Source organism: Heptranchias perlo, chromosome 8 (assembly GCF_035084215.1).
Source record: "Heptranchias perlo isolate sHepPer1 chromosome 8, sHepPer1.hap1, whole genome shotgun sequence".
Classification (NCBI taxonomy): Eukaryota; Metazoa; Chordata; class Chondrichthyes; order Hexanchiformes; family Hexanchidae; genus Heptranchias; species Heptranchias perlo.
The window spans coordinates 67,441,906-67,459,837 of NC_090332.1; the positions used below are offsets into that span (position 1 = coordinate 67,441,906).

The 17,932-nt window shown below is 45.3% G+C and overlaps 1 protein-coding gene across 1 annotated transcript in view; it reads left to right on the forward strand.

The window, feature by feature from the left end:
* The window catches only part of igf2r (insulin-like growth factor 2 receptor), a 176,450-nt gene that overhangs the window by 144,236 nt on the left and 14,282 nt on the right, over positions 1-17,932 (forward strand). Inside the window, exons 43-45 of the mRNA XM_067989229.1 lie at positions 7,734-7,880; positions 8,311-8,495; positions 16,733-16,919. Of these exons, the coding sequence (XP_067845330.1) occupies positions 7,734-7,880; positions 8,311-8,495; positions 16,733-16,919 (519 nt within the window). The remainder of the gene's footprint in view (positions 1-7,733; positions 7,881-8,310; positions 8,496-16,732; positions 16,920-17,932) is intronic.

The following is a 17,932-nucleotide window of genomic DNA, read 5'->3' on the forward strand; positions in this document are numbered from 1 at the left end:
ACTGACCTTGACAGAATCATCAGAAGAGCAGGATGAGGCAGCAGGAAAAGAAGGGTGGGATAATTGAAAAGTGGGTTCACCTAGATCATTCTTGTGTATTTCATAGCACCTGGTTAGAAAGTGAAACTGGCAGAGGTCCACCCCCCACTCTCTGAAAGGCAGCATTGCCATCTCTGCTCAGGATGGTGAGAACTTCCCATCAAAGTAATATTTCCAATACATTTTGTGGGAATTCACTTAGATTGTGAAATTCCAGTTCAATATAAACAAGGATACGGTAGCATAGTGGTTATGTTACTGGACTAGTAATCCGGAGACATGAGTTCACATCACGGCAGCTGGGGAATTTAAATTCAGTTAATTAAATAAAATCTGGAATAAAAAGCTAGTATCAGTAATAGTGACCATGAAACTACCGGATTGTCATAAAAACCCATCTGGTTCACGAATGTCCTTTAGGGAAGGAAACCGTCCTTACCCAATCTGGCCTATGTGACTCCAGACCCACAGCAATGTGGTTCATTCTCAACTGCCCTCTGAAATGGCCTAGAAAGCCACTCAGTTCTACATGCCATAGACAGAGCTAAGCGATTCCACAACCAACGGATCAGATCAAAGCTCTGCAGTCCTGCCACATCCAGTTGTGAATGGTGGTGGACAATTAAACAACTAACTGGAGGAGGAGGCTTTGTAAACATCCCCATCCTCAATGATGGCAGAGCCCAGCATGTGAGTGCAAAAGACAAGGCTGAAGCGTTTGCAACCATCTTCAGCCAGAAGTGCCGAGTGGATGATCCATCTCTGCCTCCTCCCGATATCCCCACCATCACAGAAGCCAGTCTTCAGTCAATTCGATTCACTCCACGTGATATCAAGAAACGGCTGAGTGCACTGGATACAGCAAAGGCTATGGGGCCCAACAACATCCTGGCTGTAGTGCTGAAGACTTGTGTTCCAGAACTAGCCGCGCCTCCAGCCAAACTGTTCCAGTACAGCTCCGACACTGGCATCTACCTGACAAAGTGGAAAATTGCTCAAGTATGTCCTGTCCACAAAAAGGACAAATCCAATCCGGCCAATTACCACCCCATCAATCTACTCAATCATCAGCAAAGTGATGGAAGGTGTCGTCGACAGTGCTATCAAGCGGCACTTACTCACCAAAACCTGTTCACAGGTGCTCAGTTTTGGTTCCACCAGGACCACTCTGCTCCAGACCTCATTACAGCCTTGGGCTAAACATGGACAAAAGAGCTGAATTCCAGAGGTGAAGTGACAGTAACTGTCCTTGATATCAAGGCAGCATTTGACAGTGTGGCATCAAGGAGCCCTAGTAAAATTGAAGTCGATGGGAATCGGGGAAAACTCTCCAGTGGCTGGAGTCATACCTAGCAGAAAGGAAGATGGTAGTGGTTGTTGGAGGCCAATCATTTCAGCCCCAGGAACTCGCTGTAGGAGTTCCTCACGGCAGTGTCCTAGGCCCAACCATCTTCAGCTGTTTCATCTGACCTTATGGAGGAAAGGTCATTGAAGTGGGGATGTTTGGGGATTGCATAGTGTACAGCTCCATTTGCAATCCTTCAGATAATGAATCAGTCCGTGCCTGCATGCAGTAAGACCTGGACAACATCCAGGCTTGGGCTCATAAGTGGCAAGTAACATTTGCGCCAGGCAATGACCATCTCCAACGAGAGAGTGTCTAATCACCTCCCCTTGTCATTGTGGCATTACTGTGGGCAAATAGGAACATAGAAACAGGAGTAGGCCATTCAGCCCCTCATGCCTGCTCTGCCATTTGATAAAATCATGGCTGATCTGTGATCTAACTCCATATACTCGCCTTTGGCCCATATCCCTTAATACCTTTGCCAAAAAAGCTATCTATCTCGGATTTAAATTTAGCAATTGAGCTAGTATCAATTGCCGTTTGTGGAAGAGAGCTCCAAACTTCTACCACCCTTTGTGTGTAGAAATGTTTTCTAATCTTGACGAACCGGATTCTTTATCCCTCAGTCTGGTTCAGCAAAAACTGAGTCGAATACACTTTTAAAGTTCAACACAACTTTAATAGCAGGGGTCTTAGTCTGCAGCATTGATTTGGACTCCTGATAGGGTCCCTCTATGCTAGCAGAGCAAGACAAAGAAACATACAGAAATCCAAACGTTTATACAGATCAATAGGGGTTGGAACATTTGTCGACACCAATCATAAGCCGGGCATAGACTGGCCATGCGAGGTTACCTAATTTCAAGCCAATCACAAATAGCCCATGTCCTGATCATGCCGCAGTGACAGACACTGATGGATGTATCCTATCTTCTCACTAGGAATGTTCTCCCCTGTCCCCCTCGTTCCTTATCTCTTAGCTTGGAATGTCTCTTGGTCTCGTTAAGCTCGTTAAGGTTATTGATGATCCAGCTACATGGAGACACCCAGACCAGTCCTTGACCCACATCAAAGACTCCAAAGACTCCTACACTGATAAAACAATGCAGGCCTTATGGTAAAGAGATGAGCATGCGAACAGATGGCCTAAAGAGGCCCACTGTCCTAACTCTCAGCTAACAGGCTACTAATTAACCCTTTTCTAACCACATTGCTACTTCTGCTATTTTGCCACGTAGGCACTTTACTATTTTACTGGACACTGACCACGTAGGGATTCTCAATCTTGCTCCTGAAAGGTCTGGCTCTAATTTTTAGACTGTGCCCCCTGCTCCGAGAATCCCCAACCAGCAGAAATTGTTTCTCTCTATCCACCCTATCCGTTTCCCTTAATATCTTAAACTTGGATCAGATCACCCCTTAACCTTCGAAACTCCAGAGAATACAACCCCAATTTGTGTAATCTCTCCTCGTAACTTAACCCATGAAGTCTGGGTATTATTCTAGTAAACCTACGCTGCACTCCCTCCAAAGCCAATATGTCCTTCTGAAGGTGCGGTGCCCAGAACTGCTCACAGTACTCCAGGTGCGGTCTAACCAGGGTTTTGTATAGCTGCAGCATAACTTCTGCCCCCTTGTACTCTGCTCCTCTAGATATAAAGGCCAGCATTCCATTAGCCTTATTGATTATTTTCTGCACCTGTTCATGACACTTCAATGATCTATGTACCTGAACCCCTAAGTCCCTTTGGGCATCCACTGTTTTTAAACTTTTTACCATTTAGAAAGTACCCTATTCTATCCTTTTTGATCCAAAGTGGATGAGCTTACATTTGCCACAGTTTTGCCCATTCACCTAATCTATCAATATCGCTTTGTAATTTTATGTTTTCATCTACACTGCTTACAATGCCACCAATCTTTGTGTCATTGGCAAACTTAGATATGAGACTTGCTATGCCTTCATCTAAGTAGTTAATAAATATTGTGAATAATTGAGGCCCCAAGACAGATCCATGCAGGACTCCACTAGTCACATCCTGCCAATGTGAGTACCTACCCATTATCCCTACTCTGTCTCCTTTCGCTCAGCCAACTTCCTAACCAAGTCCGTACTTTTCCCTCGATTCCATGGGCTTCTATCTTAGCTAACGGTCTCTTATGTGGGACTTTATTATATGCCTTCTGGAAGTCCATATAAATAACATCCATTGACAATCCCCTGTCCACTACTTTAGTCACCTCTTCAAAAAATTCAATCAGGTTTGTCAGGCACGACCTACCTTTCACAAATCCATGCTGGCTCTCTCTGATTAACTGAAAATTCACGAGGTGTTCAGTCACCCTATCCTTAATTATAGACTCCGGCATTTTCCCCACAACAGATGTTAGGCTAATTGGTCTATAATTCCCTGGTTTGCGCCTCTCTCCTTTCTTAAAAAGCGGAGTGACATGTGCAATTTTCCAATCGAGAGGGACAGTTCCTGAATCTAGAGAACTTTGAAAGATTATAGTTAGGGCATCTGCAATGTGCTCACCTTCCTTTAAAACCCTGGGATGGAAACCATCTGGTCCTGGAGATTTGTCACTTTTTAGTTCTATTATTTTCTTCATTACTGTTGCTTTACTTATATTAATTTTATCGAGTCCCTGTCCCCAATTCAATATTAGTTTTCTTGGGATTTCCGGCATGCTACCCTCTTTCTCTACTGTAAATACTGATGCAAAGTAATCGTTCGGCATGTCCTCCATTTCCCCATTGTCAATGACATTATCCCCACTTTCAGTTTTTAAGGGGCCAACACTGCTCCTGACCACCCTCTTTTTCCTAATATAACTATAAAAGTTCTTTGTATTGGTTTTGATATCCCTTGCAAGTTTCTCTTCTTGTAGTTCTTACTATATGTTTTGTGACCCTTTGTTGATCTTTGTATCTTTCCCATTCGCCAGGAGCCGTGCCATTTTTTGCCTTTTTGTATGCCCTTTCCTTATGTCTTATACTGTCCCTTACCTCTTTAGTTGTCCATGGCTGTTTTTTTTGGCAAGTAGAGTTCTTGCCCCTCTGGTATAAACCGATTCTGTATCACGTTAAATGTTTCTTTAAACATTTCCCACTGATCATCAGTCGTTTTACCCATCAACGGATTTGACCAGTTTACTGTGGACAGTCTCTGTCTCATCCCTTTTGAAGTCAGCCTTACCCAAGTCTGGAATCTTAGCAGCTGACTTTTTTTTTTCCCTTTCAAACACTACCTTGAACTCGATCATGTTATGATCGCTATTGGATAGATGTTCGCGTACAGTTAAGCTGTTAACTAAATCTGGTTAATTACGCATTACTAAATCTAGTATGGCTTGCCCCCTTGTTGCCTCCAGGACAGACCATCCCTCACCATCAACATCCTGGGGGTCACCATTGACCAAAAACTTAACAGGACCAGCCACACACATACTGTGGTGACAAGAGCAGGTCAGAGGCTGGGTATTCTGCAGCGAGTGACTCTCCAAACTATTCCATCAACCTCCTGACTTTTTTTTATTCGTTCACGGGATGTGGGCGTCGCTGGCAAGGCCGGCATTTATTGCCCATCCCTAATTGCCCTCGAGAAGGTGGTGGTGAGCCGCCTTCTTGAACCGCTGCAGTCCGTGTGGTGACGGTTCTCCCACAGTGCTGTTAGGAAGGGAGTTCCAGGATTTTGACCCAGCGACAATGAAGGAACGGCGATATATTTCCAAGTCGGGATGGTGTGTGACTTGGAGGGGAACGTGCAGGTGGTGTTGTTACCATGCGCCTGCTGCCCTTGTCCTTCTAGGTGGTAGAGGTCGCGGGTTTGGGAGGTGCTGTCGAAGAAGCCTTGGCGAGTTGCTGCAGTGCATCCTGTGGATGGTGCACACTGCAGCCACAGTGCGCCGGTGGTGAAGGGAGTGAATGTTTAGGGTGGTGGATGGGGTGCCAATCAAGCGGGCTGCTTTATCTTGGATGGTGTCGAGCTTCTTGAGTGTTGTTGGAGCTGCACTCATCCAGGCAAGTGGAGAGTATTCCATCACACTCCTGACTTGTGCCTTGTAGATGGTGGAAAGGCTTTGGGGAGTCAGGAGGTGAGTCACTCGCCGCAGAATACCCAGCCTCTGACCTGCTCTCGTAGCCACAGTATTTATATGGCTGGTCCAGTTAAGTTTCTGGTCAATGGTGACCCCCAGGATGTTGATGGTGGGGGATTCGGCGATGGTAATGCCGTTGAATGTCAAGGGGAGGTGGTTAGACTCTCTCTTGTTGGAGATGGTCATTGCCTGGCACTTATCTGGCGCGAATGTTACTTGCCACTTATCAGCCCAAGCCTGGATGTTGTCCAGGTCTTGCTGCATGCGGGCTCGGACTGCTTCATTATCTGAGGGGTTGCGAATGGAACTGAACACTGTGCAGTCATCAGCGAACATCCCCATTTCTGACCTTATGATGGAGGGAAGGTCATTGATGAAGCAGCTGAAGATGGTTGGGCCTAGGACACTACCCTGAGGAACTCCTGCAGCAATGCCCTGGGGCTGAGATGCTTGGCCTCCAACAACCACTACTATCTTCCTTTGTGCTAGGTATGACTCCAGCCACTGGAGAGTTTTCCCCCTGATTCCCATTGACTTCAATTTTACTGGGGCTCCTTGGTGCCACACTCGGTCAAATGCTGCCTTGATGTCAAGGGCAGTCACTCTCACCTCACCTCTGGAATTCAGCTCTTTTGTCCATGTTTGGACCAAGGCTGTAATGAGGTCTGGAGCCGAGTGGTCCTGGCGGAACCCAAACTGAGCATCGGTGAGCAGGTTATTGGTGAGTAAGTGCCGCTTGATAGCACTGTCGACGACACCTTCCATCACTTTGCTGATGATTGAGAGTAGACTGATGGGGCGGTAATTGGCCGGATTGGATTTGTCCTGCTTTTTGTGGACAGGACATACCTGGGCAATTTTCCACATTGTCGGGTGGATGCCAGTGTTGTAGCTGTACTGGAACAGCTTGGCTAGAGGCGCAGCTCGTTCTGGAGCACAAGTCTTCAGCACTACAGCTGGGATGTTGTCTGGGCCCGTAGCCTTTGCTGTATCCAGTGCACTCAGCCGTTTCTTGATATCACGTGGAGTGAATCGAATTGGCTTCCGTGATGGTGGGGATATCGGGAGGATGCTGAGATGGATTATCCACTTGGCACTTCTGGCTGATCTACAAGGTACAAGGCACAAGGCAGGAGTGTGATGGAATACTCTTCACTTGCCTGGATGAGTGCAGCTTGAACAACACTCGAAGCTCAACGCCATCCAGGACAAAGCAGCCCGCTTGATTGGCACCCCATCCACCACCCTAAACGTTCACTCCCTCCACCACCGGCGCAGTGTATACCATCTACAAGATACACTGCAGCAACTCGCCATGGCTTCTTCAACAGCATCTCCCAAACCTGCGACCTCTACCACCTAGAAGGACAAGTGCAGCAGGCACATAGGAGCAACACAACCTGCACGTTCCCCTCCAAGGCACACACCATCCTGGCTTGGAAATATATCGCTGTTCCTTCATAGTCACTGTGTCAAAATCCTGGAACTCCCTAACAAACAGCACTGTGGGAGTACCTTCATCAGACGGACTGCAGCGGTTCAAGAAGGCGGCTCACCACCACCTTCTCAAGGGCAATTATGGATGGGCAATAGATGCTGGCCTTCCCAGTGATGCCCACATCCCATGAATGAATTTAAAAAATTGTATTGTATGATTCATACTTATCTTCCCTAAAGCTAATGCCTATTAAGGTGAATTGCTCTTGAGGTTAGGTTTAGCATACCAGCAACTAGGCCTCAAGCATTGTTTTGTCAGTGGTTGTGCCACTCTAAATGGGCAGTGATGAGGTTTTGGAGGAAATGTAAAGGAAAAAATATTTTTGATGGGGTGAGGAACAGAACATGATCCCTATCCAAATGGCAGAGTATCTAAGATCATCTGTGAACTAAGTTAACTCGGCAGTATTGGCCTTATCTCATGGACAAGTTTCTGTTGACTATTACATATTTTTAATTCATTGGAAATTTTGCTTGGGAGCTATAAGGTCCCCCAAGTTTAGAACATTAAACAATGTGAGGTGGAGAGAAATTAAAAAGTCTGCATTATTTGATGTATTTCTAAATATTCCACCTCGTACAAGCACATTTGATCTTTGAGTCCAAAGTTGTCCAGCATTATCAGGAAATTTGCTTTGCATGTTTGCATTCTCCTGAATTGGGCATTTTGTAGGTTCTTGTTCTTCGTTTGGAATGGTGTGCGTGCGTGTGCCTGACCAGTAAACACTCAAATGCTTTTTCTTTCCAGCTTTGATGAAAAGTCGTGTGAGTTTTTAATCAAATGGGAGACTCGTGCAGCCTGTGCTGTAAAACCACAAGAGGTTTACATGGTGGATGCAACCATTAAAAGCCCATCAACTGGCCAGAAAGTCAATTTGTCAGTTATTTATTCTAAGTAAGTATTGTATGTTTCATCCTTCTAATTCAACTTTCATTGAAGTTTATTCACATGAACAAACATAAGTGTCATGTTGCTTTTGTCAGCTGTTGCTGTGGAGAAGACCTGTTTTTGTCCTGCTTGTCACAGTGCCTACTCAAACTAAATTAAATCTCTACAGAATGTGAGATTTGTTTTAAAAATTATCATCTTTATGCGGGTAAGCTTCTGCAAACATTGAAATGTTGAAACAAAACTTAACTTTGAGTAATATGACTAACCTTCCCTTCATGTGATTAAGCTATTTTGCCCATTTCTAACGCTGCTTTATTTTCCATTTTATGGATTTTTTTTGGTGATAATCTGGAAGTGTTGGGGGGGTGGTTCATACTACAGATAGTGCACGCATTCCATATATTGCTACAAATTCTTGCTTTCTGTGTTGCAGGTTGTACAAAGCTTCAGGTGATATTCGATCAAATGGCGACGCATATATCTACGATATTCAGCTTTCTGGGATCACGGATCCTGAACACATTCAGTGCCAAGGGTCCAACATCTGTCAGGTTAAAACTAACCAGCCTTACTTCAGGCGTATTGGCGTAGCCTCTAAAGCAAAATACTACCTTGAAGGTAAATGCTTCATATTCTGTAAATTACTTGTTTTTTTAATAGTTTGTTTCCTGAAAGATCAATTTCTGCCAATGACTTAGAATAGAATCTTAGCGTAGTACAAGTTGGGAATCTTTATATTCAAAAAAACTTACTTTAATCTTGACATCATACAAGCATGGTTGATATAAACCTGCTGTAACCTTTCTATAATATTTTCAGATTATAAAATCTCCATTGACTTGTGCACAAAATCTAGGCTGACACTCCATTGCAGTACTGAGGGGGTACTGTGCTATCGGAGTTGCTGTCTTTTGGACGAGATGTTAAACCGAGGCCCCACCTGCTCCCTTGGGTGGATGTAAAATATCCCATGGCACTATTTCGAAGAGGAGCAGGGGAGTTCTCTTTGGTGTCCTGGCCAATATTTCTCTCTCAACCAACAGATTATATGGTCGTTACCAAATTACTGTTTGTGGGATCTTGCTGTGTGCAAATTGGCTGCTGCCTTCCCTACATTACAACAGTGACTGCACTTCAAAAGTACTTAATTGGCTGTAAAGTGCTTTGGGATGCCCTGAGCTTGTGAAAGGCACCAGATAAATGCAAATCTGTTTTTTCTTTCTATAACCATTACCATTTCATTAAAAGCCTCACCCTGCTGTTAGTGTGTTTGTAAGGAGTTTAGCATCAAATTGTGACTAACTGATAAATTCCGCCTGTTTTCGAAGTGTTAGTATTTTTCTGCAGGCTAGAGTCTAGGCATTAATTCATTTCATGCTGGCAGCTCCTTCTGGTTAGTGGTTTTACATCTCAGATTGACCTAGTCCTTGGCTGAAAAGTGGTCTTTACTCATGCCTTTTAGCCAGTTGAGCCCAGATCTTTGGAACTTGCTTCCACCTCCTTTGGTGCAGGGAGGCAAAACAAAAGTAGCAACAATAGGGTTTGTTTTTACTTTAGAGAGGAAAAACAATGGGTGAAAATAGATGGGACTATATGGGGTGGGGGGAACGCTGGAGAGAAGGTAAACTTTTTTTTTAAAAAGAGAATGACACAACAGAAAATTCTCAGGGTGGAGCAGAGGAAAGCTGTGGCGCTGTTCAGAAGGGACTTGATCCTGGGACGGCAGAAGAGTAATGGCAAGTGGGTTGGGACAGAATTGGAAGCTATAGTTAGAGTAATCGAAGGTGTAGATGGCGGGAGCGAAGAAAAGGACGACAAAGGGGTCGAGCAGGACTGCAGGATGGTCCACATGAATAAAGGGAATTCCAAAATATGCATGCAGTGGACACAAGTGGCTTTATGTAACACATAAAAATTGATGACATTGGCATTACTACACGAGTTCATTGTACAGTTTGTGAATGAACACAAACCAGGGGCTGATGGTGGTTGAAGGAGTCTGGCACCTAGTGGAGGCCAAATAGAATATTACTATATGTCTACTCATCTCAGTGTCCCTTATTCTGGCTATCGTTAGCCATGGAATTTGGTTAGATGTTAGGAAGTATTTCTTTTCAGCGTCATCGCCCTTTGGAACAGATACTCAAGCATATGGTGGGTATGGATTCTCTGTAGGCCTGGACAAGTAAGTAATAGAGGAGCACATTTTCAGCCACAGGGCAAGTTGCAGGTTAGCTGGGAGTAGAAGTAATTATGGGTTACTGCAGTCTCCTAGAGCTTTGCTTGGGGAGTCCAAGGAATATAGAAAATCTCAAGGTCAGAAAAGACCATTGGTCTCTCTAGTCTGCTGTTCTACTGCCCTAGCATTTATAATCAAAGTGTTTCCTAAAGTACAGCAGAAGAGTAATGGCAAGTGGGTTGGGACAGAATTGGAAGCTATAGTTAGAAAGAGTAATGGAAGGTATAGATGGCAGGAGCGAAGAAAAGGACGACAAAGGGGTAGAGCAGGACTTCTGCTTTGACCATTGAAAAGATCTAAACTACTTGCCCCTACAATTGCCCTTCGTAAGCTGTTCCAAAGGCTGACCATACTCTGTGGGGAATTGTTTTCTTGCATCCTACCAGAAACTACCCGTTCTCAGCTTGTATTTAGAGGCACACTAGAAGGGAAAACAACTAATGAATGGTGACAGTCAAGTGTAGAGTTGATGAGAGGGCAAATGAAAGGATAATGGCTATTTGCCAAATAAAATCCCAGAATTCAAATCAATGTGGCTGCATGAAGTAATCTAATTTGATCTCCAGAACTGATTTTAATTGACAAAGTCAAAATAGATAGTGGCGTACCCTCCAATGATTTGTAAAATAAACATATGAGCTTATTTGTCTAACATTTATCAAGTCCATATTTGGTTATAGTCTGTATGTTTCTTGGTACCCTTGGCATTCTTATCTATCTCTGCTCTGGAGGCTGATGACTGGTCCACTCTATGCAGGATTTTATCAGCCTCCTTATACACCTGCCTCTTGTTCTATTACCAGTTTTTCCAGACCGTAACAATCCCAACAACTTCCCCTATGACTCCTGAATAATGCACTCATGGTATATCATTTTTCTCATCATAATAAGCCTCCTTAATTCTCTTGTGCGAACTCTAGGACTCTCATTAGTCGATCGTCTTATCCATATAATTTTCTGCACAGGTCCGTAGAATCAGAACTCAAACACCTCCAGTCGTTTTTACTTCATTTTTCAAGGTATAGTTTTTGCACCCATACAATATTGTTGACCCCACAACATTAAGCATTCTACATTTCACCAGCCTGACTTTAAGGTTGCACAGAAACTCTTTAAAAGCCTATTTTTGCAATTGGTATTCTCCGTTTAACTCCATTACTTTGGCCATCTGATGTTGCGTATCCAAGTAAATAGTTTTACTTGCTCTATTTCCATATTGTTTGCTCTCAGGTCAGTTTTTGCAAGATCCTCTTTGGCTATGATTCTCATTGACTGTTTTTGCAATTACTTTGAATCCATATTTATAAACTTGTCTGACTTACATAGGAACAGGAGTAGGCCATTCAACCCCTCGAGCCTGTTCTGCCATTAAATGTGATCATGGCTGACCTGTATCCTAACTCCATCCACCCGTTTTGACTCCATATCCCTTAATACCCTTGGCTTGCAAAAATCTGTCGATCTCAGATTTAAAATTATTAATTGAGCTAGCATCTACTGCTATTTGTGGGAGAGTGTTCCACACTTCTTCTGCCCTTTGCGTGAATAAATGCTTCCTAACTTCTCTCCTGAATGGCCTGGCTCTGATTTTAAGGTTATGTCCCCTTGTTCCAGACTCCCACACCCGCAGAAAAAGTTTCTCTCTGTCTCCCCTATCAATTCCTTTCAAAATCCTAAAAACCTCAATCTAATGTCCCTATAACCATCTATATTCCAGGGAATACAAGCCTAGTTTATGTAATCTCTCTTCATAATCTAACCTCTGGAGCCCTGGTAACATTCTGGTGAATCTGCTCTGCACTGCACTCCTTCCAAGGCCAATGTATCCTTTCTAAGGTGTGGTGCCCAGAACTGTACACAGTACTCCAGATGTGATCTAACCAGGGCTTTGCATAAATGTAGCAAAACTTTCTCCCTTTATATTGTAGCCCTCTAGTTATAAAGGCTAACATTCCACTAATCTTTCTGATTTTTTTGTACCTGAGGGTACAGTAGCATAGTGGTTATGTTACTGGACTAGTAATCCAGAGGCCAGGCCTAATAATCTGGAGTCATGAGTTCCAATCCCGCCACGGCAGCTGGGGAATTTAAATTCAATTAATTAAATAAAATCTGGAGGGAAAAAAAACTAGCATCAGTAATGGTGGCCATGAAACTAACGGATTGTCATAAAAACCCATCTGGTTCACTAACGTCCTTTTTTTAGGGAAGGAAACCTGCCATCCTTACCCGGTCTGACTCCAGACCCACAGCAATGTGGCTGATTCTTAATTCTTAAGCAAGCCACTCAGTTGTACAATCTCGCTACAAAAAATCATAAGAATAAAACCAGACGGACCACCCGGTTAGGCACTAGGCACAAGCAAACCAAGCCCAGTCGACCTTGCAAAGTACTCCTTACTAACATCTCGGGACTTGTGTCAAAATTGGGAGAGCTGTCCCACAGACTGGTCAAGCAACAGCCTGACATTGCCATGCTCACAGAATCATACCTTTCAGCCAACGTCCCATGCTCTACCATCACCATCCCTGGGTATGTCCTGTACCACAATCAGGACAGACCCACCAGAGGTGGCGGTACAGTGATATACAATCAGGAGAGAGTGGCCCTGGGAGTCCTCAACATTGACTCTGGACTCCATGAAATCTCATGGCACCAGGTCAAACATGGGCAAGGAAACCCTCTGCTGATTACCACCTACTGCCCTCCCTCAGCTTATGAATTAGGCTTCCTCCATGTTGAGCACCACTTGGAGGAAGCACTGAGGGTAGCAAGGGCACAGAATGTACTCTGGATGGGAGACTTCAATGTCAATCACAGAGTGGCACGGTAGCACCACTACTGACCAAGCTGGCCGAGTCCTGAAGGACATAGTTGCCAGACTGCCCTGCGGCAGGTGGTGAGCGAACCAACACGTGGGAAAAACCTACTTGACCTCAGCCTCACCAGTCTACCTGTCGCAGATGCATCTGTCCATGACAGTATTGGTAAGAGTGACCACTCCACAGTCCTTGTGGAGATTAAATCCCGTCTTCACGCTGAGGACACTGTCGAACGTGTTGTGTGGCACTACCACCGTGCTAAATGGGATAGATTCAGAACAGATCTAGCAGCTCAAAACTGGGCATCCACGAGGCGCTGTGGGCCATCAGTAGCAGAATTGTATTCCAGCACAATCTGTAAGCTCACGCCATATTCCTCACACTACCATTACCAACAAGCCAGGGGATCAGCCCTGGTTCAATGAGTGTAGATGAGCATGCCAGGAGCAGCACCAGGCATATCTAAAATTGAGGTGCCAACTTGGTGAAGCTACAACACAGGACTTGCATGCATACTGAACAGCTGAAGCAACGTGCTTTAGACAGAGCTAAGCAATTCCACAACCAACGGATCAGATCAAAGCTCTGCAGTCCTGCCACATCCAGTCGAGAATGGTGGTGGACAATTAAACAACTAACGGGAGGAGGAGGCTCTGTGAACGTGAACATCCCCATCCTCAATGATGGCAGAGTCTAGCACATGAGTGCAAAAGACAAAGCTGAAGCGTTTGCAACCATCTTCAGCCAGAAGTGCCGAGTGGATGAACCATCTCAGCTTCCTCCCGATATTCCCACCATCACAGAAGCCAGTCTTCAGCCAATTCGATTCACTGCACATGATATCGAGAAACGGCTGAGTGCACTGAATACAACAAAGGCTATGGGCCTTTGGGCCCCAAAACATCCCGGCTGTAGTGCTGAAGACTTGTGCTCCAGAATTAGCCGTGCCTCTAGCCAAGCTGTTCCAGTATAGCTACAACACTGGCATCTACCAGACAATGTGGAAAATTGCCCAGGTATGGCATGTCCTGTCTCCAACACGAGGACAAATCCAATCTGGCCAATTACCGCCCCATAAGTCTACTCTCAATCATCAGTAAAGTGATGGAGGGTGTCGTCGACAGTGCTATCAAGTGGCACTTACTCACCAATGCTCAGTTTGGCTCCTGCCAGGACCACTTGGCTCCTGCCAGGACCACTTGGCTCCTGCCAGGACCACTTGGCTCCTGCCAGGACCACTTGGCTCCTGCCAGGACCACTTGGCTCCTGCCAGGACCACTTGGCTCCTGCCAGGACCACTTGGCTCCTGCCAGGACCACTTGGCTCCTGCCAGGACCACTTGGCTCCTGCCAGGACCACTTGGCTCCTGCCAGGACCACTTGGCTCCTGCCAGGACCACTTGGCTCCTGCCAGGACCACTTGGCTCCTGCCAGGACCACTTGGCTCCTGCCAGGACCACTTGGCTCCTGCCAGGACCACTTGGCTCCTGCCAGGACCACTTGGCTCCTGCCAGGACCACTTGGCTCCTGCCAGGACCACTTGGCTCCTGCCAGGACCACTTGGCTCCTGCCAGGACCACTTGGCTCCTGCCAGGACCACTTGGCTCCTGCCAGGACCACTTGGCTCCTGCCAGGACCACTTGGCTCCTGCCAGGACCACTTGGCTCCTGCCAGGACCACTTGGCTCCTGCCAGGACCACTTGGCTCCTGCCAGGACCACTTGGCTCCTGCCAGGACCACTTGGCTCCTGCCAGGACCACTTGGCTCCTGCCAGGACCACTTGGCTCCAAACATAGACATAAAGCTGAATTCCAGAGGTGAGGTGAGAATGACTGCCCTTGACATCAAGGTGGCATTTGACAGAGTGTGGCACTAAGGAGCCCCTAGTAAAATTGAAGTCAGTGGGAATCAGGGGGAAAACTCTCCAGTGACTGGAGTTGTACTTAGTACAAAGGAAGATGGTAGTGGTTGTTGGAGGCCAATCATCTCAGCCCCATGACATTGCTGCAGGAGTTCTTCAGGGCAGTGTCCTAGGCCCAACCATCTTCAGCTGCTTCATCAATGACCTTCCCTCCATCATAAGGTCAGAAATGGGGATGGTTGCTGACTATTAGTGTTCAGTTCCATTCGCAACCCCTCGGATAATGAAGCAGTCCATGCCCACATGCAGCAAGACCTGGACAATATCCAGGCTTGGGCTGATAAGTAGCAAGTAACATTCGTGCCAGGCAATGCCCATCAACAAGAGAACCTATCACCTCCCCATGACATTCAACGGCATTACCATCGCCGAATCCCCCGCCATCAACATTCCAGGCGTCACCATTGACTAGAAACTTAACTGTACCAGCCACATAAATACCGTGGCTACAAGAGCCTGTCAGAGGCTGGGTATTCTGCAGTGAGTGACTCACTTCCTGACTCCCCAAAGCCTTTCCACCATCAACAAGGCACAAGTCAGGAGTGTGATGGAATACTCTCCACTTGCCTGGATGAGTGCAGCTCCTACAACACTCAAGAAGCTCAACACCATCCAGGACAAAGCAACCTGCTTGATTGGCACCCCATCGAGCGCCCTAAACATTCACTCCCTTCACCGGCGCATTGTGGCTGCAGTGTGTACCCATCCACTGGATGCACTGCAGCAACTCGCCAAGGCTTCTTCGACAGCACCTCCCAAACCCGCGACCTCTACCACCGACAGGGACAAGGGCAGCAGGTACATGGGAACGACACGACCTGCGCGTTCCCCTCCAAGTCACACACCATCCTGCCTTGGAAATATATCGCCGTTTCTCCGTCGTCGCTGGGTCAAAATCCTGGAACTCCCTACTTCATAGTACTGAGAGAGAAACTTCACCATCAGGACTACAGCGGTTCAAGAAGGCGGCTCACCACCACCTTCTCGAGGGCAATTAGGGATGGGCAATAAATGCCGGCCTTGCCAGCGGTGCCCACATCCCATGAGCAAATTAAAGAGAAAAACTACATTTTAATCTGTGTACATGGACCCCTAAATATGTTTGGACCTCCACTGTTCCTAGTTTTTTCACCATTTTAAAAAATACTTGGATCTATCCTTTTCTGATCCCAAATGGATGACCTCACACTTACCTGCGTTAAAATCCATCTGCCACAGTTTTGCCCACTCATTTTATCTAACACTGTCTCTTTGTAATTTTATGCTCCTGGCTACACTACTTACTGTGCCACCAATCTTTGTGTCATCAGCAAACATCACCAGATACTTGGATACCAAGTATCTGTTCGGTATGTTTAATCAATGTATCTTAGAAGCTGGGTTCCAAAATTCATGGAAAATTGACAGTTTAAGTCATCCAGGCTATATGTCCATGTGTCTCAGTGAATTAAATGTGTTGAAAAGAATGGGTGGTGTCACACATCTTCATCCTACTGCTCTTCTGACCTTCGTCTATATCATTTACTCATTTTCAACTCTTACTGTAACTTGTTCCCAGTAAAGAATCCTAATAAGTGGCATGTTTTCCAATCAATTCCAGCTCTTTCCAGACATATGTTAATCTTGTGTTTCACCCTGCCAGACATCTCAATCTACAAAGCCTGCCCTTAATCATTCCTGAACCAAACATTCCTTTTGTTCCCACTCTGCTCTGAAACCAAACTGTTCCTCACTTAAATAGTCACATCAGCTTTCTTCTAATTCTCTGCAGCACGATTTTTAACAGTACTTCCAAAACCGATGGTGGCCTCCAGATTATACACAATCAGTCATGTGGTATGATTTACATTTCCAGTCTGTCTTTTGTTTCTAGATGATGACCTGGATGTAGTTTTTTCTTCTAATTCAGTGTGTGGCCGTGATAAATCCAAGAACGTCTCCTCCACCATACTTCTCCACTGCAGTCGATCGGCAGGGGAAGGCAAACCAGACTTCCTTCATGAGACTTCAGATTGCCAGTACCTTTTTACATGGTACACATCGACCGTCTGTGCACTTATGTGAGTTTCTTCTGTTTATAGATTTACGCTACAGAAGACTGATTAGCAATTTTTCTCCTTTAGTGTTGCATTTTTAAGTAGGTGCTGAAGTGTTTAAATAGCGCTGGGCAAACAGTACTCATGTATTGAGCATTCTCTGCTGAACCTTTCAGAAGTTTGAAGCCTGTCCTCTTTCTCCTTTTTCCTCCCTCCCCCCCCCCCCCCCCCCCCCACCAAACACACATTCACTTTGTATGTTATTTGTAAAAACATTCTATAATCTTGTAAAGATCAAATTCAAGCCTCCTCAGAGTTTCAAGAATATGATTTAATTCTTGGTCCCTGTATTATGTCAGTTGCATTATTTGAAACACCTGATATGGCTGGCAAGATGCTTGTAAGAAAAGCTCTCCAGGCCAGTGTTCTGACTGATCAATAGAATAACTGAGATGGGAAGTTGAAAGGCAGTAACAAATTCAGGTGTCCACATAGTCACGTGGTGAAAGTGAAAGATTCCTGCTGACACAAAAGAAGCCTTTCCTGTAAACTAACATTTCCAAATCCACCAACCTAGAAAGTAGGGGTTTGCCCTTTTAATCTTGAAAGCTTTAAGCCATGTTTCCTATAGCACACTACTTCAGAGAGAAACGTAGTAGAACTCTTGTGCAGGAGACTAAATGGCTGGGTAAAGTCCATAGTGGGAGAAAGGGAGGTCATGGAGTTAATTGCCTTTCACATTCCATGCTTTGGCCCTAAGAAAAGCTACATCTGCACAAATGAAAGCTTCATACCAACATGATTGACAGATTTATACTCTGTGTTGAACCACAAAAAAGGTTAAGATACCACAATATCTGTATGGTCAGTAATGAATTCAAGCCAGCACAATACAAAATCTAAAAGTGTAGGAATGAAAATCTTGCTTTCCAGAGAAAATTGTCAATTTATTTAAATTAAGACTGTCCACATTTAGGTGTCAGCTATGGTTCATTGGGTAGCACTCTCACTTCTTGAGTGGGTTCAAATCTCACTCC